This window comes from Globicephala melas, chromosome 5 (assembly GCF_963455315.2).
Source record: "Globicephala melas chromosome 5, mGloMel1.2, whole genome shotgun sequence".
In the NCBI taxonomy this organism is placed as follows: domain Eukaryota; kingdom Metazoa; phylum Chordata; class Mammalia; order Artiodactyla; family Delphinidae; genus Globicephala; species Globicephala melas.
Genome location: NC_083318.1, coordinates 121673350 through 121698171, shown reverse-complemented (window position 1 = coordinate 121698171; position 24822 = coordinate 121673350). Strand labels below are relative to the sequence as shown.

At 37.8% G+C, this 24822-nt stretch overlaps 1 protein-coding gene across 2 annotated transcripts in view; it reads right to left on the bottom strand.

Moving 5' to 3' along the window:
* EMCN (endomucin) overlaps window positions 1-24822 on the bottom strand; it is a 93946-nt gene that overhangs the window by 49754 nt on the left and 19370 nt on the right. For both annotated transcript variants that reach the window (XM_030865592.3, XM_060299758.2), the window contains exons 2-3: window positions 8130-8252; window positions 6574-6645 (exon numbers count right to left, since the gene is read on the bottom strand). In XM_030865592.3, coding sequence (XP_030721452.1) covers window positions 6574-6645; window positions 8130-8252 — 195 coding nt within the window. The remainder of the gene's footprint in view (window positions 1-6573; window positions 6646-8129; window positions 8253-24822) is intronic.

The following is a 24822-nucleotide window of genomic DNA, read 5'->3' as shown; positions in this document are numbered from 1 at the left end:
AACATGCACCGAAAAGGGAAAAGAAAGGCAAAAAGTTACAGAATTCTGTGACTATTTTGTGTAGGAAAGAAAAGTGCTATATAAGCACTGTTAAAACCTGAGGGGCTCACTATTAAATAGTGAAGTCTAAATAGTTGAGATTAAAATAGTAATACTCATTAAGTAATAGTTGATTATGAATTAGTTCAATAGAGAGAAAAATTTAAAATTAAAGAGCCAACTTTCAAATTCCAAATTGTTATTATGAATTTTGTGCTTTTTTGTTAAGTCATGTAAGCTCTCTGAAACTCAGTTTTTCGGTTTTTAAACAATTTTAAAATAATCTTTAAAAAATGATAATATATCCTGAGGTGTGGGCAAGATGATGGGGTAGGAAGACGCTGAGCTAACTCTGCCCACAGGTACAGCAAAATTACAACTATTTACAGGAAAACTGTCTATGAAAGTCACCTGAAGACTAGCAGAAAAGATTTTCCACAACTAAAGATACAAAGAAGGAACCACAACAGGACAGGTAGGAGGGGTAGAGATGTAGTATCGTGAAGACCCACACCCACAGATAGGTGACACACAAACGGGAGGATTATCACAATTCCAGAGGCTCTCCCCAAGGAGCGAGGGGTCTGAATTCTACATTGGGACCCGCTACCTGCATGTCCTACACTCCCAGGAAAATGAGTGCCCAGAACACCTGGCTTTGAAGGCCTGCAGGGCTTGTGTAATGGGAGAGCCAGAGGGCTATAGGAAACAGAGACCCCACTCTTAAAGGGCTCACGCAAAGTTTCACATGCTCCGAGTTCCAGTCCAGAGGCAGTAATTTGAAAGGAGCCTGCGTCAGATTCATTTGCTGATCTTGGAGAGCCTCACAGAGAGAGAGGAAGCCACGCGGATTGCCCTTAGGAACATAGATGCTGGCAGCAAACATTCTGGGGAGCTTGTTCTACCGTGAGGATGCTGGCGATGACAAGCACAATTTTGGAAACCTCCCTCCAGCCTTGAAGTGCCAGGGACTTACCCACCCACCAGCAGGCAGGCACCACTCCCTAGAGATCTGGGGCTCTGCAACCAGCTGCTCCGGGTCCCCACCCCACCTGCCAACAGGCTGTCACCAGCCCTAGGACTCCCCAGGTTGCACAGCAGCCACACTGGGACCTGGTCCTATCTACCAGCAGGAAGGCACCAGCTCCGGGACCTGCTGGGTCACACAGCCAGCCATTACAGATCCTGGCCCTACCTACCCGTGGGCTGGCAGTCACCGTATGAGTCACAGCTTGGCAGCCAACTGGCCTGGGGCCAGCCCTGCCTACCAGTGTGCCCGCAGTAGTTGGTTCCACCACAACAGAAGGGCCCACACAGTCAGCACAGGGGGCACCCCTAGAGCATACAGCTCTGGTGACCAGAAAGATGTGGGCTGCTGAGCCCCATGGGATGTCTCCTACATAAGGCCACTTCTCAAAGATTGGAAAACATAACCAACCTACCTAAGACATAGAAATAAATGTACAGAGATAGGCAAAATGAAGAGACAAAAGAATATGTTCCAAATGAAGGAACAAGACAAAACCCAAGAAGAAGAACTAAGTGAAGTGGAGATAAGTAATCTACATGATGAAGAGGTCAAGGTAATGATCATGAAAATGCTCAGTGAACTTGGGAGAAGAATGAATGATCACGTTGAGAAGTTAATAAAGAGTTAGAAAATATAAAAAGAATCAAATGGAGCTGAAGAATACAATAACTGAAATAAAAAATACAGTAGAAGGAATCAACAGGAGATTAGATGATACAGAGGAACGATCAGTGAACTGGAGACTGAGGAGTGAAAAATCACCCAAGCTGAACAAAAAAGAAAAAAAGAATTTTAAAAGATGGGGACAGTTTAAGAGACCTCTGGGATAAGATCAAGCATACTAACATTCACATTATAAGGGGTCCTAGAAGGAGAAGAAAGAGAGAAAGAAGCAGAGAACATATTTGAAGAAATAATAGCTGAAAACTCCCCGAAGCTGGGAAAGGAAACATGCATCTATTTCTGGAAAGTACAGAGAGTTCCAGACAAGATGAACCTAAAGTGGTTTACAGCAAGAAACATAATTAAAATGACAAATATTAAAGATAAGAAGAGAATCTTAAAAGCACCAAGAGAAAAGCAACTAGTTACATACAAGAGAACTCCCATAAGACTATGAGCTGCATTTTCAGCAGAATCTTTGTAAGCCGGAAGGGAGTGGCATGATATATTCAAGGTAATGAAAGGAAAAAACCTACAACCAAGAATAATCTAACTGGAAAACATATCATTCAGATTTGAAGAAGAGATAAAGAGTTTTACAGGCAAGCAAAGGCTAAAAGAGTTCAGCACCACTAAACCAGCTCTACAAGAAATGTTAAAGGGATTTCCCTAAGTGAAGTAGAAAAGTCCACAACTAGAAATATGAAAGTAGAAATCTCATTGGTAAAAGCAAACATACAGTAAATGTAGTAGATCAACCACGTAAAACTAGTAGGAAAGTTAAAAGACAAGGCAGTAAAATCATCTAGATCAACAATAAGTATTTAAGGGATACCGAAAACAAAAAGATGTAAAAGTTGATGTCAAAAACATTAAACATATATAGAGAGAGAGAAAGAGAGAGAGAACTATATATAAATCTCATGATAATCACAAACCAAAAATCTATAATAGAGACACACAAAAAAGAGAAAGAAATCCAAACATAACACTAAAGATTGTCATCAAATCATAAGGGAATAGAGCAAAAGAAGAAAGGAACAGAAAAGAAGTACAAAACAACCAGAAAACAATTAACAAAATGAAAATAAATATATACCTATCAATAATTACCTTAAATGTAAGTGAATTAACTGTTCCAGTCAAAAGACATAGAGTGGCTGAACGGATTAAAAAAACAAAACAAAACGAGAAACAAGACCCATATATACACTGCCTACAGGAGACTCACTTCAGATCTAAAGACACACATAGACTGAATGTGAGAGGATGGAAAAAGGTATTCCATGCAAATGAAAATGAAAAGAAAGCTGGGGTAGCAGTACTCATAACAGACAATTTAGACTTTTTTTTAAATTTATTTTTAAAAAACCACTTTATTGGGGTATGATTGCTCAAAGTGCATTAAACACTTCATACCTTAGACACATTTTTATGATGGTATATTTTAGAGCTACTTACTTCTTTTTAAATCCATGTATTATAATTTATTTAACCAAACCCCTGTAGGTGGGCTGTTGAGCTTAACTGAATTAACAAACAAATCAAGCTGAGCAATGTGCAATATTGCCCATTCAGGCTGGAGTTGCAAAATCGAAATATTTTCCTCCCTTTCATCTAAGTCTACACAGCTCTGGCCCCCACATTTTAGCAATTGAAAAAGTAATTAATTCTGACTGTTGGTCAGAAAAATGCACCATCCAGAGCATTCTAGGAAGTCAGGCAGAGGGCAGCTTGCCAGGACCCAGCCCTTCCAGTGGGAGTAGCATTCTGAACTCTTGAACGTAAACTTCTGGCAGTATTTACTCCACTTTGAGTTACTCAAAATAGACTTTAAAATAAGACGGCAACAAGAGATGAAGAAAGACATTATCTAATGATCAAGGGATCAACCCACAAGATCAAATAATTGTAAATATACATGCATGCAACATAGCAGCACCTACATATATAAGGCAAATATTAACAAAAATAAAGGGAGAATTGACAATAACACAATAATAATAGAAGACTTTAACACCCCAGTTGCATCAACTACCAAAACTGAGTCAAGAAGAACTAGAAAATCTGAAAAGGCCTATACCAAGTAAAGAGATTGAATTAGTAATCAAAAGCTTTCCACAGAGAAAATCCCAGATTTTCACTGGTACCTTCTACCAAACATTTAAAGAATATTTACCATCAGTTGTTTACAAATTTTTCCAAAAATTAGTAGAGATGAAAACACTTCACAGTGCATCCTATGGGGCTATTATTAACCCGATACCAAAATCAGACGAAGACAACAGAAGAAAACTACAAACTTATATCTCTTATGAATACAGACATGAAAATTCTTAACAAAATAATTGATAACAAATCTAGCAACATATAAAAGGCATGATATACCATCACCAGGTGGGATTTACCACAGGAATGCAAGATGGGTCCCACATATGAAAATCAATGTCATATACCATATTAATAAAATAAGGGATTAAAAACCACAGAATAATCTTAATACACTAAGAACGGTATTTAACAAAATCTAACACTTTTGCATGATGAAAACACTCAGCAAACTAGTAATATAAGAGGACTTCCTCAACCTGATTAAGGGCATCTCTGAAAAACCTACAATAATATCATACTTAATGGTGACATACTGAAAGCATTCCCCTAAGATTGGGAACAAGAAAAGGAGCCCGCTCTCACCACTTCTATTCAATATTGAACTGGAAGTTCTAGTCAGGGCAAATAGGCAAGAAAATAAAAGACATCCATATTGGAAAGGAGGAAGTAAAACTGTCTCCACTTGCAGATGAATCTTATATATAGAAAATACTAAGGAATACACACACCACACACACACACAACTTGAACCAATAAATGAGTTCAACAAGGTGGAAGGATATAATATCAGTATATGAAAATAAATTGTATTTCTATACAGTAGGAATGAACAATCCAAAAACAAAATTGAGGAAAATGATTCCATTTACAGTAGCAATAAAGTGAATAAAATATTAGGAATAAATTGAACAAAAGAAGTGAATGTCTTCTGCACTGAAAACTATAAACATTATCAAAGGATATTAAAGAAGACCTAAATAAAGGCATCCTGTATTCATGATTTGGAAGACTTACAGCTGTGAAGATGGCAGTACTTCCCAAACTGATCTATAGATTCAATGCAATCCCTATCACAATCCCAGCTGACTTTTTGCAGAAAGTTAGGACAATTTTATCCTAAAATTCACATGGAAATTCAAGTGACCCAGAATAGTCAAAACAATCTAGAAAAAGAAGAAAAAGTTGGAGGATTCACATTTCCCAATTTCAAAACTTAATGCAAAGCTATGATAACCAAGACTGTATGATTCTGGCATAAGAACAGATATATAGATAAATGGATTAGAATTGAAAGTCCAGGAGTAAAAACATACCTTTATGGCCAACTGACTTTTATCAAGGGTTCTACCATAATTCAAATGGGAAAAGAATAGTCTTTTCAACAAATGGTGTTAGGACAACTGGATGACTACATGCAAAAGAATGAAGCTGGACCTCTAACTCACACTATATCAAAGACTTTAAAAGCTGAAAGTGTCAACTTCTTAGAAGAAAACGTTGGTCTAAATCTTTGTGATCTTGAGTTGAGCAAGTATTTCTCTGATTTGATCCACAGCATAAACTACTAAAGGAAACCAGAATATGTCACCCCAAAATATGCATCTTTGATATAAAATTATTTTAAACTGAATGCAATTAAGAAGTAGCAAATGCATAAAAATGCCTCCCTTTTCTGCCTAAAGGCAGGATATAAATTTTCCTTTTACTGGAGACAGACTCATCAGTGCAGAGAAGGTACCCTTATACCTTTCTGGTGGGAATGTAATATAGTGAAGCTGCTTTGGAAATCAGTTCCTCAAAAAGTTAAACATAGAGTTACCATGTGACTCCACAATTCCACTTCAAGGTATTCACTGTTGACCTGAAGCCGACGGACTGACAGATATTTCTCCAGCCAAGATGCACTTACTTGGGATCAGAAGAGAATTGCAATTCAGGGTCTGCAACCATGGCAAGTCATGTGTAAGTTCCCACATGGCAAGGGAAGAAGAAATTTTTATAGAGGGGAAAAGGAAGTGGGGAGGGCGATAGTAAACAAAGAGCCCCTGACTTTTCATTGATTGAGTCCTTGCCAGGAAAGGAGAGTCTCTGCTTCCTGTTGGGCTCTGCTATTGTCTCAGGGTGTGAGAGCTCCCTCTTCTGGCCCATCAACTCTATTTAAAATACTGAGGTTTCTGTTCATTAATTTTTGAGAATACCCAAGAGAAATGAAAACACATGGCCACACAAAAACATATACATAATTGTTCTTAGCATCATTATTTACAATAGGCAAAAAAGTAGAAACAACCCAAATGTCCATCAACTAATAAACAGATAAACAAAATGTGGTCTGTCTACACAATGAAATATCATTCAGTAATAGAAAAAAATAAACTACAGATACATGTTATAGCATGGATGAATCTAAGAACATTATGCTAAGTGAAAGAAGCCAGACACAAAAGATCATATATCATATGATTCCATTTATATGAAATTTCTAGAATAGGTAAATTTATAGAAACAGAAAGTAGTGGTTGCCAGGGGTTAGAGGAAGGGTGGGGGAGTGATTGGTAATAGATGTAGGGTTTCTTTTGGGGGTGATGAAAATGTCCCAGATGTGTGCAGAAGCTTGTGAATATGCTAAAGCCCACTTCATTGAATACTTTAGAAGGGTGACTATTATGGTATGGTATGTGACGACATACATAAAAGAAAAATGGTGCCAAAGCAGATACATTACTCACCATTAACTGCTGTGGTTACTGAAGACAGTGTTGACAGCAGAGATGTTTCTAAGGGTTCCTTGCTGGTAGCTCCTAGATAGATGACATTATTATTAATTACAATTTCATCTCACCTGTCATGGAGTAAAGAAAAGTCAGTCAAATCTGAAGGTGAATTAAAATCCTTCTATAGGTACTGGGTAAACCTTTGACACACACACACTTTTGTATGAGAGGTCCCAAAAGCAAATTTCTACTGCAGATTGTTACTTAGGTCTCTTTAAAAGTGAATTATTTAAAATCATTTTATTTTTCCCAGTGGGAAAAATTACCTGGTCAATAGGACCTAGGAGTAATGTGCCTTTTTTCCCCAAAATAAGATTTCATTTTGTTGATTTAGTTGTGGCTTTGAAACTTCCAATAAACATAAATACTAAAGGAACTTGCAAACTCCTGTAATTAATTAATTTTTTTCATTTATGATACAATTCATTGATTTCCCACTCTGTACAAAGCCCTCTCCTAGGCTTCTGAGGGCAGTACCTAACCCTTAGTCACCTCTGTTTTCCCATGCCCCTCCCCCCACTCCCCGCAGTTGCCGCATGCTCCGACTGGCCCTTAGTCATCTTTTTAATCTTCGTCGTATGAAGAATAATTCCTGGCATAGAGTGAGCGTGTAGTAAATGTTGTTTCAGATAAGATGGCACTCATACAGGACAGGGGGACCAACAAAAGGATAAAGATCTGCTTTAAGTAGTGAACACAACTTACTGATTTGCTACTCATGGTAGCATTCCCTTTTCTCTTAAAACATGTTAGAATGTCCTTTTGTGATTAGGGCAAGGGTTCTATTTTTACTATGTGACATTCATAAAATCTTGGTTCTTATATATACACATGCTGTGTTTGGGGGAGGAGATATTTGGCTCTGCACAGTTTACCTAGTACTTTATTTTTTTTATATCTTTATTGGAGTATAATTGATTTACAATGTTGTGTTTAGTTTCTGCTGTACAACAAAGTGAATCAGCTATATGTATACATACATCCCCATATCCTCTCCCTCGTGAGCCTCCCTCCCACCCTTGCTATCCCACTCCTCTAAATTGTCACAAAGCATCCAGCTGATCTCCCTGTGCTATGCAAACAAAGCAACTGACAAAGGAAGCAACTGACAAAGGATTAATCTCCAAAATATACAAGCAGCTCTGTTATTAATACAGTTTCACCTTGTGAGCTGTGCTGCTTAAGTGGGGAACTGGAATATTTAGACAGATATTTTTATGACTGAGAAATGACAATTTTTTCTTCTCTAAAAATAAACTTTGTATATGTAACCATCACAATAGGATCATTCCCAAACAGGAAGTGACCCAAAGCGATATCATCGAAGAAGCCCACTGTGATCTCACGGTTCTGTATTCAACCCAAAATAACACATGAGTTTCAAAATAGTGAAATAACCTAGACCTTCATAACACAGATATGAGATTCCCAAATTATTTTCCTATGATTAATTTATATGGGTGCTACTAATTTAATTTGTTAAAGTAAGTGTCATGAAGAGTTAATCCTACCTTTAGCAGATATTTCAACTGTTGATTTCTCTGCACCATTTGGTGATGACGTTGTGTTTGATGTTGGTACAGATGTTTTTGTTGCAGAATTTGATGATAATACAGGAGTGGCTGTATCTTTGACTTCGGAAAAAAGTAAATTGTGTTAAAGCAGTTGCATTAAAATTTACATTTATTTTGCCAATCAACAGCCTAGTATCTTTAAACAAAGTAAACTGTATGTATACTACTGCATCGGGTATGGTTTTGGAATTAATTTTCTAATTGTAATGAATTCAGCCTTGATTTCTGTATTCATTCACTAACTCCATCTGCTTCTCACCAATGGCGTGAATTTTTAAGATGGTTGGCAGAATCAGTCTGTGGTTCTGAAACAAAATAATATCTGACAAAACTAGTGAGGAATAAATGTATGAGTTTGAAGCTTAACAATATTTTTAATCCAACTAAACTAACATTGTCCGATGAAATAATTAAATAGGCACTCTCTGGGCAGTGGGTATTTTACTGAATGTTTTAGAGCATGTTAAAGTTACTAAATACTAAAATCTCAGTATTAGTGCATCTCTTTTTGGTACATAGCATTTCTCTCTCTCTCTCTCTCTCTCTCCATATACTACATATATATTCTAAAGAGAAAATAAATTTTAAAGAAATTCAACAATTGCAACAAGCCTACATTCTTGGGAATAGAGCCACCATAAATCTGCCTTTTCAAATGACTTATTTCTCTCAAAGGCACAGAAGTGAAGACAATACATTGTTATGTATATTTTTATATATATATACATATATATATGTATATATATATTTTTTCAGTACGCGGGCCTGTCACTGTTGTGGCATCTCCCGTTGCGGAGCACAGGCTCCAGACGCGCAGGCTCAGCGGCCATGGCTCACGGGCCCAGCCTCTCCGCGGCATGTGGGATCTTCCCGGACCGGGGTACGAACCCGTGTCCCCTGCATCGGCAGGCGGGTTCTCAACCACTGTGCCACCAGGGAAGCCCTATGTTTATTTTTAATAATTATTTTTTGGCAATAGAAAGCCAATATCTTACAATAATTCTTAAAACTTCCATTGCAATATTATTTTTTAAAAGTGAAGTATGTAGGATTTAATTCTCAGTGATCTATGGAAAGATTTGTTTCATATAATATTATTGTAACTTATTGGCATTTATATACTTTTTTAATCCTGCATTTGTTGGACTTGTCTCTGTATACTTACTGTTATGTTGCAGATCAAAAAACAGCAAACAAATGTTTACAAAGGATGTGGAAAAAATATTCCTGTTCATGGAAAGCACTATTTTTATGTTGTTACTTTGTATACAGAACAGTTGACCCTTTAACAACTTGGGGGTTAGGGGCGTCTACCTTCCATGCGATAGAAAAATCCAAGTATAACTTATATGTGGCCCTTCCTATCCGAGGTTTCTCTGCATCCAAAGATTCAAACAACTTCAGATTTTAGCACTGTAGTATTTACTATTGAAAAAAATCTGTGTATAAGTGGACCCACGCAGTACAAACTCATGCTATTTAAGGGTCAGTTGTATACAGAGTCAGTACAACAGGTAGTTGAGAAAATGGACTTTGAATAACAAAGACTCATGTTCAGATCCCAGTCAAACTGAGTATGTCATTACAGTAATTGTCTGTCATTTGTATGACTTCTCAAATTTAAATTTCATCCAAAATTTTCCTCTTTGAATCTGAGAAAAAAACCCAAAAATCTTTCAAGTCATTGAAAAGCAATATTTGAGATGTCATGAGATAGAGTGTACTTCCTGTTTTATTTTATAGACTTGAGGGCCTTGGGAGTGTTTATGCTTAGCGCTGACTTTGTTTACAGACAGCTCACAGAAATTGCTTGATGTATGCAGCACATACCGATGTGTTCCGCACATACAGGAATGACAGAACAGCTTTTTCAAGGGCTTTACCGAAATCAAGTCAAAAGCTTTTTTCACCTCTGGAGAAACACTTCACACCCTTGGTCTTACTCCCATCCTCTCCTTCCCCTCAATACTCAGCAGAGAAAAGGAGCACAGCGTGTATGAGGTTACCTTTTCTCTATTAGTCATTTTGTTCTCACTATTTTTCTTTCTGTCCTAGAGTCCATGAGGTAACATTAATTTCTAAGTTTAAACTGAGATTGAAGAAGTTATTTGAAGAGGCATATACCCCATGGACTGGAAATTTCACCAGTAAATAACTTGAATGATCTCTCTCTGTTGACTTGCTAAATAGCAACAACCTTAATTTCTGAGTATAATCAACAACTCCAGAGATATTTTTCATATTTCTTTCCTCCCTCCCTTACTTTTTTCTTTCCTTTTTTGCTTCCACACATACTTATTGGGGAACTAATATGAAAAGCATGATTAGATACTGCACCACATCGTATCACCCTTGAGTAGCTTTTAATCTGGTAGGGAACATAATGCCTATACACAGTAAATAATAAAGAATATTCTGTATGAGTTGTGTAGACCAGTGTTTTTCAAACTTCAGGTTATGATACAATTAAAGAGTAATTTAAGTCTATTTAATACATTGCAGCCAGAGCTTTTTTTTCCCCAAATGAAAGAGAAAAGAGGCAATATTAGATTAATACTGCAAATAATGAGGGTAAGTATTGTTTCATGAAGCTTTTGTTTAGCATTGTGTGTGTGTGTGTGTGTGTGTGTGTGTTTGAGAATGAAATGTGTATTAATGCAAAATGTATCTCTTACTGTGATTCCAGCTAAAAATGTGAAAACTGTGAGACAAGAAAAAGTTAGGGCAAGAATTTATAAGATAAAAAATGATCACCCTGGGCTTCCCTGGTGGCGCAGTGGTTGGGAGTCCGCCTGCCGATGCAGGGGACATGGGTTCGTGCCCCGGTCCGGAAAGATCCCACATGTCGCCGAGTGGCTGGGCCCGTGAGCCGTGGCCGCTGAGCCTGCGCGTCCGGAGCCTGTGCTCCGCAACGGGAGAGGCCACAACAGTGAGAGGCCCACGTACAGCAAAATTAAAAAAAAAAAAAAAAATGACCACCCTGCTGGCATGAGCAAGGAATACTTCATGAGAGAGTTGACATAGGAGCTGGAGCTTGAAGAGTGAGTAATACGGTGACACAGGAAGAGGAAAGAGCATGAGTAAATGTCTGAAGTGGGAGAGTGAGACATATCTGAGGGCACTGCAAAGAGCTCTGTTTGGCTGGATTGCTGTGTACTACGACAGGACATGGTGGATGTGTCTGGTAAAATTCTGGAGACCAGATTGTAAAGGACTTTGAACACCAAGCCAGAGACTTAGGACTTTATCTACGAGTCTGTGGGGAGCCATAGGAAGTGACCAAATGGAAATTCAACCGTAGGAAACACAATGGGGAAATAAGTGGGGCAGAGAATGAGAAGATACCAGTGGAACAGAATTGAAAGCTGCCATTTTTATGTTTACCAATGTGGTCGACCCTCTTGAAGTCATCATGTGAGATCAGTGAGTTCTCATCCATACAATGACTTGAGGCAAACTACAACAAGACACATTTCTAGCTACTTATGTGGTCAGGTTGGAATGTGCTGTAAGGCTTCTCCTTCTTACCGCCCTTCTACACATTTGGCCACGGATTTCCCTGAGTAAAACCTTAATCCATTAGCGCTCATCAATGTCTCCATTACTAGTTCTTCAGATTGTTCAGCAGAGAGTATTCCCTCTTTTGGCAAGGACTGACAAACAACCCCTAAGAATACTGAGCGTCACTCTGCTCCAGGTAGTATGTGAATACTTCCCATGGATTATATCATTTAATTCTAAGACCCTACAATGTTTATACGCTTAGATCACCATTTTACAGAAGAGGATCAAAAATGGTAAGCAACTTGTCCATATTATAGGAAGTAATACAGTTGGAATTTGAATCCAGACACCTTTGACTCCGGAGAAGATACCCTGAAGCGTCACACATCTGGCCATGGGAAGGTGGCTCCATGCCAAGCCACATACCCCTGCCCCACCTGCTTTCTGCCTTTGACGGAGTGTGATATCAAAAATGTGGAAGTGACTAGATGCACCGATGTTTTACCTCTACGTGCCTAGGATGAGGAAACAGACAAAACACCTCACTGTTTTTTTCTTTTTTAATAACAAGCATTCATACTGTCGTGTACCTATACATAAACACACATATAAAAATTTTTCCATAGTAGACTGAAAGCTTTAAAATATTTCCAATCTTTTAAAACTATTTATAATTGAAAAATAAAAATAGAGATTTACTGAGTTTAAAAAAATGCTGCAAATAGAAACTTTCTCTCCTCATATGGTGGAAAAGAATTATTCCCTGTAACTACCACTGTTGAAGGTTTTATTGACCAGGATTCAAGTAACCATCAATTATGCTTTTACTGTATTATCTGTAAATCTCTTCTAGGTCTGATTTGATCTCATAATAAACCATTGAGGAAAATGGTTAATTCTGAAGTGTTTTCATAGGACACTGTGAGGTAGCATTTCCCCTCTCTTTATCTCCAAAGTGATTAAAGAATAATTTAACAAGGAGACCTGTGCCTCACAGCTTTGCTTGTGCCAAACCAGACAGTGCTGCTTTGGGGAGAAACAGATGGCATTTCATCCTGACTCTACCCTATATCCATACACTCCAACTGAGAGAGCACAAGGGACGCCATAGCACCAGTTTCCTACGCTATGAAAGGATGAAGCATTATTGGGATTTTAATAAAATAACTATTTTAGTTATAAAAATCATAAGAACTTTGAGAATTCAGTTTATGGCTAGAAACCAAGATTCATACTTTCTCCTGTTTTCAAATGATCAAGTCATCGACTCCAATCTTCTCAGACATGCTTTGTAATTACATTTAGAGGTAACTCACGAATAGTCTCTAAGAGTTAGAATTTCATCCATCCTCATAAGGAGCAATTGCTTCTCTAGCTTTCTTTTTCCCTACCAATTCTGTTTCTAAAGTCCACTGAAAATCCACTACTAAAGAAGATTGATCTTGCTTCTTCTAGATCAACACAAACACCGAATGACAGTAACTTAGAATTCTAGAACTTGAGATCTGGAAAGAACTTTTCAAAAAGATCTTAATGTAATAGAAGTCCTACATTTTATAGCTCAGAAAATGTATGAGTTTAAGGTAGTTTCAAAAGATCATAGCACCAATTAGTAAAAAGTTGATTTTTTTTTTCTAATTCTACCATTTGGGTATGTGGAATGCAATTGTGGCAGAGACAGTGCTGAAGTTTCCCTTTGAAAATATTTACTTTGCTAGTTTTAACCATAAACACAATTTCAGAAGAAGGTTTTAAGTTCTTTAAGGAAACAGAAGAACGGTTTCTTTAGAAATATATAATTACAGTAAATTCAAAATGCTAACTACTAAATGGTCTTATAAACCTTCAAAGTACCATTATTAGGTAATAATCTCATCACTTAGATCAACTGCTCTATGGAATTGATGGTAAAGTAGCTAATTTTATATTTCGATAGCTTACAACATACTATTTCTACTATTTCATATTGTCTTCATGCAGTGCCACCTCCCATATATGCCACCCCTTAGGCTTTTAGGAACTTTATACAGATTTTATCTTGAAATAAAGTAATTGTCAATTTTCAGTTGTCATTTGTGGTTGCTTCTCCCCTATGCATCATGGCTTATAGTGAATAGAGATCCACTTCTTAACGTTTGTATGTGATGGCAGTGCACAAATTGGGGTATCATAAATAGTGAGAAGGTCCTTTTTCGTAGTACTTTGTCAGTAGTTGCTAGCATTATAATTTTTGTTCAACATATACGCTATATCTTCTTTGTCAGAAAAGAAGTAACAAAGAATTAGCAAAGTTTAAGTGGAAAATTTCAATTTTCCCTCACCCATTAAAAATATATTAAAATGTTAATTACATAGTATAATATACAAAATTTATATATAAGTAAAATATATTTCTATAGTAATATAATAAAAATAAATAAAGGAAATATGATACCCTTTCTATATTCCCATCAAAAGAGAGCCTTTGTGAAAGACAGGGCACCAACTCCTTTTGATTATCAGTGTCATAGCAACACGTTTTTCCATTAATGGTGGTCCTTGCTCTTTTATACAGCACAGGTCACTTTGGTTCATTGCCAACCAAATTAAATGAAGTTAATTTTTTTCCTCAATTCAAAGAAAACAACAATTATTACATGATGATGTATTCCTGATGACTTCTACTTGCATTGATCTAAAAATTTCATGATACCTTATATGAAATTTATAAGTAAACTACTAGCCAATGAGTAACCTACCTCAATAAACGTTTACTAAGCATCTATTTCAATAAGACCTAAGCAAAAATTAAAAATATGTTTTTCCTAGAGGATCTTAGACTTTATTTTGATACTCAAGCTCTACATGCATGAAACACCTATAAGGTTATGCTAAGGTGCCATAGGAAAATGGTGCTGTATAATTAATGCTATGCGTAGCTCATCCTATACGAGTGAAATCAAAGTAAGGTGATGTCTCTCTATGTGTCTAGGATAATGAGAATCATTTTCTCCGTGGAACAGGTTTCAAAAGGAATCAGATAAATGAGCACAAGAAGGAAAGAAAAATCATGCTTCATGGTAGAAAAAGAAGAAAGGATATTCAAAGAGAAGGGCAAAGACAATAGTGCCAAATAAAACAGAGGCTATATAACATAAGGCCTGAAATGGGGCCTTGGGGATATTAGACACTTAAAAATAGAATCTTTGGGGAGAGGAAAACAGAAAAATTTAATTTTCAATGAAAACATCAGAGCTAGTGGCAACTCAAAAAAAAAAAAAGGATTTGAAGTTTACTTTTTCGATTAAGGCTAACAAAATACTGTAGTGAGCACAAAAGGTTTTAGAATGCTTACCTTTCCTAGGTGGAATGAATTTGGGGGATAAGTTAGAATAAAGACGAAGATGTAGAGAATGGACTTGAGGACACGGGGAGGGGGAAGGGTAAGCTGGGACGAAGTGAGAGAGTGGCATGGACATATATACACTACCAAATGTAAAATAGATAGCTAGTGGGAAGCAGCCGCAGAGCACAGGGAGATCAGCTCGGTGCTTTGTGTCCACCTAGAGGGGTGGGATAGGGAGGGTGGGAGGGAGATGCAAGAGGGAAGGGATATGGGGATACATGTATACGTATAGCTGATTCACTTCGTTATACAGCAGAAACTAATGCAACATTGTAAAGCAATTATACTCCAATAAAGATGTTAAAAAAATAAAAATAAAAAGAAGGAGATCTCATCTCTCACAGAGAGGAAAATCTGCAGGTAAGTGGGAGAGAGCTATGCCTTAAAGACGAATCTCCTCGGGTTGCCAGCCATCTGTGAGGTGGGGAAGGAGTGCCAGGCCTGGCAGGCTCAAGCATGGACAGGTGTCTCAGCCACCTGGCCCCTCTGGGGAGAATGGGAAGGCAGCAGTACATTGGCGAGTTTCTTAAACAGAAAACAACAATATCTGCAAAATGGACCTGAGAATCCAAGGTGTTCTGGCTGACACACAGGTGGAGCCTCCCAAGGCAAGGTTCCTCCACTCACCCACGTGTCAGGTTTGAAATTATGGGGCAATGCAGGTATTTTTCCTTCACAAAATAATTGTGATTCTTTAAAACTCAGGTTGCATAATAAGATATTTGAGATTGTGGACTCTATTATAAGGGGACTTTTTGTATACTGTATCAGGTTTGGAAAGTTTCAGCTCTTTGAGGTATAGAAAAGCAAAGGTTATATTTAATATTTATAGGAGTGAGAGTATTAGGGGAGAGGAGTGACCTGGCCATACTCCTGGGCTCTTAGATCAACCATCCCCATACCCCTCCTACCATGCTCTGCTCTGACCCCAGAGAGGAGCTGTGATTCTGTGGCTCAAAAAGCATCTTCCCAGGAAACAAGATGCTTAGGCTTTGCAGGTTCTTGTCGGCACCAGCAAACCTTACAAGCAAGTCTCTTGGGGTTGTCTCAGGAAGGGGATCAATCAAGGGCCCTCTCAGTCCTGGGAGGAACAGCACTGCTCTGTCCCTTGTCTGGGCTCCACACAGGGGCAGTGATAACGGAGGAGGAGGTGGTCCTCTTCTCTCGCTAATGGCGCCCCCAGCTTTCCTCTGAGTTTAGAATGTCGCCACTTGAAATCCTGGGTCTTCACTACAGGCTCTCCTGGCATTTCTTCAGGAACAGGGAAGGTCTCACTAGACACTTTCCACCAGCAGTGACATTAGAAGAGTGATTGACACACATGAAATGACACCACGGGAGGTGGAAGGACACACAGCCTTGGCAATTGTGACATCAACTAATTATGTAACTGTGTGAGCCACTTCACCACTTTGGGCCTCAGTTTCCTCTCTATGAAAAGTGTCTGTTGAACAAAATCTCTTCAACTGTAAAATTATATTACCTGTAAGATTAAATTACAATGTAAATATCCATTATGGCAAATAATTGAGCATAAGTTGCATTTCTACATACCAAGAAGGAGGCTTGTACTTTAGCAGTTATATACAAAGGCTTTATAGAGTTATAAACTCATCACCTGGGAGAAATCTAAGCCCCAAAAGGCATTCTTATTACAAGGGAGAAAATGATTATGTTTATTTGCAATCTGATAATGTTACCTGGACAAAATGTATTTCCCTTTAGGGTGTTAGTCTACCCAGAAATAGAGAAAATGTGAAAGACAAAGTTTGGAATAGGTATTTGGAATACTTTGTGTTGAAACTTTTTTTTTTTTTTTTTTTTGCGGTACGCGGGCCTCTCACTGTTGTGGCCTCTCCCACTGCGGGGCACAGGCTCCGGACGCGCAGGCTCAGCGGCCATGGGTCACGGGCCTAGCCGCTCCGTGGCATGTGGGATCCTCCTGGACCGGGGCACGAACCCGTGTCCCTTGCATCGGCAGGCGGACTCTCAACCACTGCGCCACCAGGGAAGCCCGAAACTTCTCTTTTACACAGCAGAACAAATGATGAAATATTTTATTATAGGTAAACTAGCATCTACGTGAATGAATAGAGCTCATATACAATAAGCTAGATAGCTCCTTCTCAGCAATGTGTATGTGTAGGTCTGTGTGTGTGTGTGTTCATGTCTACACTTAATGAGTGACAGCTGAGTTTGTACAAAAGTCTACAGTATTGCATTTGAAGGTAGAAAATGATATTTGGCTGACTTTGAGATGTCATATTTATCACCTCATCTACTCTATGTTTGTCTTCTCTAAGTGTAAAGAAAAACTCTCTGATTTTAAATGCTTTTTAATTTGTATCTGTTGAAGATGGTAATTTCAGTTATTAAGGGGTAAAATAAAAGGACAAAATGTTATTTCTATCTTCTGAAAAGTCAAAGACAATCTTTTCTTGCCCTAAAAAGAATTATTTGAAGTGACAAAAAACTTTATAAATGACAGACATTCCAAGAATGCAAACATGTGTAACAATAATTGCTTTCACTGACATCATTTGATTTTAACAATTTCATAGAACAGTAGAACAGACAATACTGTTATCTTCATTTCATAGATGAAGAAACTGAGGTCTGATTGTGACTTGCCAAGAGTCACAGTTACAATTATCTTCTGCAGCAGCGGAAGATGTTAGAGCCTTGTTTACACTCAGATGTTCTAATCCCATCTTTCATGTGATTTTCCTCTACATTGGCTAGTCTTAGAACTGCAATGTCACGTTTGTGGTTGCAGTATTTCTGTGCTACTATTCGGTATTATTTAGAGTACTTTAGAGCACAATTGTTTTTCTCATATTGTTGCTAATAATTATGAAAACAAATGAAACTAATTAAGGTAAATTACTAAAAGTAAAAAGCATTTGTCATCAGTAGTACCTCCGTTTTTTTTGTTTTTGTTGACCAGTCACATCATCCATCAGGGATTATTAAATAAAACAGAGCAAAATCTCTTCACTCAAAGTTATATCTTATCTTGTTCATCAATAGAATATTAGTGCGAAACAACTTTATTAAAAAATTTTAAAGTAAGAAAGTCAACTTTTATTGTAATATCATATGACTCAGAAAATTTATGAAGGGCTTTCTAAGACATGATTTTTTTCAGTGTCCTTTATTTGTTAGTTCTGGATTTAGGGAAATGATAAAAAAATTTTTTTTTTCCTTTCTTGTTTTGGGGTAAAGCAACAGTGATATAGTGAATATATTATTGTTCAGTCTCACTTTTACAGCAAAATCACCAATTAATTTACATTGATCACATCAAAGAACTATTTTGCCTTCTTTATTTCATTTGCATCAAATTATTTTTAGCATATATATTCAGGGTCTCCTGTGAATGCAAGAAAAGACACTAAATAAATGAAAAAAATATCTTAGCACAGAATAAAAAAAGGGGCAGTGTAGTGTAGGACGTAGGTGACTGCAGGTCTCCACAATTTACCAGCTATGTGACCTTATGCAAATTACTTAATCTCTTTAGCCTCTGTTTTTAAAATTATAGAAACATAGGGTTTCTGTGCAGAGCAAAACATTAATATATATAAAAGCTTGAGAGATGCAGCTAACATCTAGGTTACACTTGAATTTATCCTGATTAAAAAGTCGATGACGGGCTTCCTTGGTGGCGCAGTGGTTGAGAGTCCGCCTGCCGATGCAGGGGACATGGGTTTGGGCCCCAGTCTGGGAAGATCCCACATGCCGCGGAGCGGCTGGGCCCGTGAGCCATGGCCGCTGAGCCTGCGCGTCCGGAGCCTGTGCTCCGCAACGGGAGAGGCCACAACAGTGAGAGTCCCGCGTACCAAAAAAAAAAAAAAAAAAAAAAGTCGATGACATGAGATACATTTTAGAGCTCTACCAATAGGTCAGACAAATTGATGTTTCTTGCTTATACTGTCCCTAAATACTTGATTAACTATTTACAGAGCCATGTCCAACACAGTAAGTTCAAGCTAGTAAAGTCTTTCTAAATAAAACGTAAGCTCCTCCCTAAATCAAAACCTGATTCTTCCAATTACATCCTAAATTTGACAACAACTTTGCCAGATTTTATAAATTATTTTTAGTATTATCTTTTTCTGATATCCTTATACCATTTCTTTTAAGAAACTGTGATTATAATAATGGAACAGAAAGATTCCAGGATAGAATAAAGAAAACATGAAAGTCAGTTTCATGTAGTAGAAGAAAGAGGTTTTCCATGTTGCTGTTCCATAGGTCCATGGTTGCTACCATATGGTGGGCATGGTACAATTGGGATCTACAGAGTTTCAACCAGGGATCGCTGAATCTATATTCAAAGTAAATATTGTCTGCATATTGAAAAAAAATGATTCACACATATACGCTACCATTTTAAAATTTATATAGTTTCTATTGTGATTAATGAAATACAAATGTTTAAAAATTGCTAAATATTTAGCAGCATTCTGTCTTCTCAATTAGTGGGTGCAATTATTATCTTACTGGAAAGGGGTTCAGTTTCCATGTAAATGAGGTACTTATCTTCAAAACATTGGGGGACCACTCCTTTGTGCATCTTAGTATGTCAATAACAGTACAATTTTGTTTATTTGGCTGATGACTTTATATAGCATCACAAACTGAGCCGGAATTTGATATCTTGTCTTATCCATTCCCTGCAAATAATTAGGGTCAGTCTTTAAACACCCATGACTCATACTTTTTAATTAGAAACAAACAAGCAGCGACTTACAGAGAAGGGGATTTATAGCTCTTTGTTTCCAATATGTGCTGGCTCTAAGTGCTAGCATAAAAGCATACTTTTTCTTTCTGTGAATCGGTTTCTCCACACTGGAGATGGAAAAACTGCTCAGTTTTGCTCAGATGGAACCACATGCCCAGTAGAAGCCTATCATGTATTTATATAAGAACAGAGAAGAAGTCATGGTGTCTACTTTCTGATTCTGGAGACTAGCTTTTATATGGTATATTTTCCAAATTAAAAATATTTTGAACATACCTTTAGGATGCCATTGAAGAGTCACTTGTGATGGGTTAATTAAATCTAACACATTTAAAAATAACTCTGCGTGTTGTGGGACAGATGCAGCCTTTGGAAAAAGAAAGCGCTTACACTGAACATTGCAACAGATTTTTGTTATTTAATAGTAGGCAACAGACATGTTTACAGAATATGTTTTCAAAGCCTGGTTGGAAAGTATCTTTCTGATACATTCAGCTCTGCTGACAATGGAAGAAATCAGGAAATCCATATTTAAAGAGAAGGATGACTGTATACTTTTATTTCTCAATCAACTCAAATTTGCCTCATCATTTAAAAGTAGTGCCCTCTCGCATAATATCATTCAAATTTAACTAGAAGAAAGAACCATTCCAAAATCCCTTCCCAAATGCCAAGATGATGACTAGGATGGAAAATTTGTTCTTATCTAAGAGCAAACAGTCAGGTGTACACTTGTCAGAGTGATTTTGGAAATTCAAAAGGATGTCCAAAACTATAAGAAATGTAAGAGAAAGAGCTAGAGAGAACTGAATTGTTCTGCCCAAGAAAATGGAAATGATCTGTTATTTTTTACCCTTGAGGGTAAGAGAGGAGAAGATATGGGGGAGGAGGAGAGAGAATAGACCAAGAAAGAAGGTAAAGCATCCAAAAGACTTTCAAGAACGGAGATATCTAAAACACATTCTTAACTTTGCACCACTCTGTTGTAAAACCTCCCTTCCTTCGGTAAAGTCACCTATTCCACATGCAGTCCGCAAATACCCAGCAAGACTTCAGTTAAGTGGATCTTTCTGGGCATGCAGGAAAGAAAGGAGAACTACATTTTGGTTGTTGCCAGTGCAAAGTTAAAGAAAATGTCACAAGAAGCCAAGTGGAATACAAAATTTGAAGGATGCAAGAAGGTGGAAAGAAAGGTGAACATGAGAACTCAATCCTCCCTCCACCACGAAAGATTTGAAGAAATGGGCTGCACTGGGCTTTTTCCCAGAGCAGCAAGTAAGTCTATAATCTGAACATGTTTTTACATTAAAGTTGGAGATAGCCAGGAGCTATCTGAATTATATAAAATTATTTTTATTTTATTAAATGCTGTTTACCAGACTCAGAATCAAATTGGCTGAGTCACAGTTATGTGCTTGCTGCAGAAGAAATTGTAAATTTGCTCTATAGCAAATTATTCCAGAGTTGGCTATAAATTGTTTGCTTCACAAATATGGCAGGATGGATAATCAGAACAAATAGACTACGGAGCTATAGGACAAGCACTTCAATGCAGCAGCGATAATTACTTAAATCTGAGATACCACCATTATTAAGTAATAAAGTTGTTTTCTAAGTGTGAAGGTTACCATTAGATTGCAGTTGACATTTATTTGTAAACTGTTTTTTCTGGTTTTGAAGATGAATTCATGCCAGAACAATTAAATTTACTTTCCTAACAGCAATATTAATGAGAGAAAACCAATAGATGTAATCTTACATTATTATTGATACATACTTAGTTTCTTTTATCCAGTATGCCTAAGAAGCATGGTGCTCTGTATAACTAAACATTTTTTTTAACGTCTTTATTGGAGTATAATTGCTTTACAATGGTGTGTTAGTTTCTGCTTTATAACAAAGTGAATCAGCTATACATATACATATATCCTCATAACCCCTCCCTCTTGCGTATCCTCCCACCCTCCCTATCCCACCCCTCTAGGTGGTCACAAAGCACCTAGCTGATCTCCCTGTGCTATGCGGCTGCTTCCCACTAGCTATCTGTTTTACATTTGGTAGTGTATATATGTCAATGCTACTCTCTCATTTCATCCCAGCTTACCCTTCCCCCTTCCGTGGCCTCAAGTCCATTCTCTATGTCTGGGTCTTTATACCCTTCCCGCCCCTAGGTTCATGAGGACCTTTTTTTTTTTCTTTTAGATTCCATATATATGTGTTAGCAGAGGGTATTTGTTTTTCTCTTTCTGACTTACTTCACTCTGTAGGACAGACTCTAGGTCCATCCACCTCACTACAAATAACTCAATTTCGTTTCCTTTTATGGCTGAGTAATATTCCATTGTATATATGTGCCACATCTTCTTTATCCATTCATCTGTCAATGGACACTTAGGCTGCTTCCATGTCCTGGCTATTGTAAATAGTGATTCAATGATCATTGTGGTACATGACTCTTTTTGAATTATGGTTTTCTCAGGGTATATGCCCAATAGTGGGATTGCTGAGTCGTGTGGTAGTTCTATTTTTAGTTTTTTGTTGTTGTTGTTTTTTGCGGTACGCGGGCCTCTCACTGTTGTGGGCTCTCCCGTTGCGGGACACAGGGTCCGGACGCGCAGGCTCAGTGGCCATGGCTCACGGGTCCAGCCACTCCGCGGCATGTGGGATCTTCCCAGACCGGGGCATGAACCTGTGTCCCCTGCATTGGCAGGCGGACTCTCAACCACTGCGCCACCAGGGAAGCCCCTATTTTTAGTTTTTTAAGGAACCTCCATACTGTTCTCCATAGTGGCTGTATCAATTTACATTCCTACCAACAGTGCATGAGGGTTCCCTTTTCTCCACACACCCTCTCCAGCATTTATTGTTTGTAGATTTTTTACGATGGCCATTCTGACCAGTGTGAGGTGATAACTCATTGTAGTTTTGGTTTGCATTTCTCTACTGATTAGTGATAACTAAACATTTTTATTAGTTTAGAATCATTATGTAAAATATACCAGAATAATCAATTTTCAAGCAATTCTGATAGCATTAACATGTATCTGTGTATCTCCCATTACTAGTCCTTGACAATAGGTGTTTATTAACTGTTTATTATATGCTAAATATAAGTTTTACCGGAATAGCCAGAATCTTCAAACTATTTTAATTAATCTATCACTTTAAACTAAAAATAGAAAATACAAACTTGGGTTGAATTTATATTGAACGTATGATCTACTATTGAAACTTCATACTGAAATAAAATTTCTGAGTTTAAATTTGTTGCTGAATCATTATTCCTTTATGCTTTACTACTATTTGTAAACATTTCTCTGCTTTTTTTGTGAACTCAACAGTGTTGAATGCTGCATAAACTTGGATTTATGATTTTTTTCTGATATATGGGTCATTTTAAAATCTGGGAAGAATTTATGGGGAATTTTCTATGTTTTGGGCATTTTTCTTATTTCTAGTGAGACTTCTGTAACATTTGAAAGCATTACACTTCCTATTCTCCTGGGTGATAAAGGTTGAAGTGAGATATGTTTGTTAAAATTCAGAAGAGTCACTTACCAACTATAAAAGTGTCTTTAAAACTCTTGTGCATTTTAGTAACTTCCTAGTGAGAAAAGAAAAGCTGGCAAAAGGAAACACCATATTTGGTTATAGCAGCCTCCTAAGGTTTAATCTCTAGTAAAGTGTGTCCAAAATTTCATTCACTCCTGTACAAGTTTTATGAGCTTATTCATATTCTCTATCTGCTATTGGTTCCTTACTCTTTTTCTTAAAATCAACTCACTTAAAAAATTAACTATAAAAATAAATACTATGGGGGCTTCCCTGGTGGCGCAGTGGTTGAGAGTCCGCCTGCCGATGCAGGGGACATGGGTTCGTGCCCTGGTCTGGGAAGATCCCACATGCCGCGGAGCGGCTGGGCCCGTGAGCCATGGCCGCTGAGCCTGCGCGTCCGGAGCCTGTGCTCCGAAACGGAAGAGGCCACAACAGTGAGAGGCCCGCGTACTGCAAATAAATAAATACTACGACAAAATTCATATTCTATAAAGATATCATTGACTATGATGGTTCCATGCTAGAGTCCTGCTCTCCCTATGTTGAAAAGTGAAATTAATGAGTGTTACAGCACAGTAAGACATAACACCAAACATACACTTGTATAACTGTAAGAATCATAGAGATTTGAGTCAATGTTGTTTAATTCCATTTATGCCTAAAATTATCTCAAGTACAACCAGTTGTACCCATTACACACCCTGGAAATACTGCTTTAGGTGAGGGCCTTTTAAGGCCACTCAGTAAGTCTTTTTTTTAAAAAAAATATTTATTTATTTTTGGCTGTGTTGGGTCTTCGTTGCTGCGCATGGGCTTTCTCTAGTTGTGGCGAGCAGGGGCTACTCTTCATTGCAGTCTGCGGGCTTCTCATTGCAGTGGCTGCTCTTGTTGCAGTGGCTTCTCTTCTCATGGAGCTCTAGGTGCGTGGGCTTCAGTTGTTGTGGCTTGTGGGCTCAGTAGTTGTGGCTCACAGGCTCTAGGGCACAGGCTAGGTAGTTGTGGCACATGGGTTTAGTTACTCTGTGGCATGTGGGATCTTCCTGGACCAGGGCTTGAACCCATGTCCCCTGCATTGGCTGGCGGTTTCTTAACCACTACACCACCAGGGAAGTCCCCACTCAGTAAGTTTTAAAGTACCTTGTAATGTCCTAAATTTTAGCTTCTCCATATGACAGAACGTCAGCCCAAACTCCATTTTTATCCTTCCCTTTTCATCTCATACCACTATGCGTTATTCCCATCTTTCTTTAACAATCAGGGTCAAAGCAGCCCAAAGCTTAGTATTGTTTAAGGGACTGATAATACAGGTAGAAACTAAGGGCTGAATAGGTGATCAATAATTATCTAATGTCTCAAATACCTATGTGGAGAAAATGTTATACAGTTGATCCTTGAACAACATGGGGGCTAGGGGTGCTGACCCTCTGTGCAGTCTACAC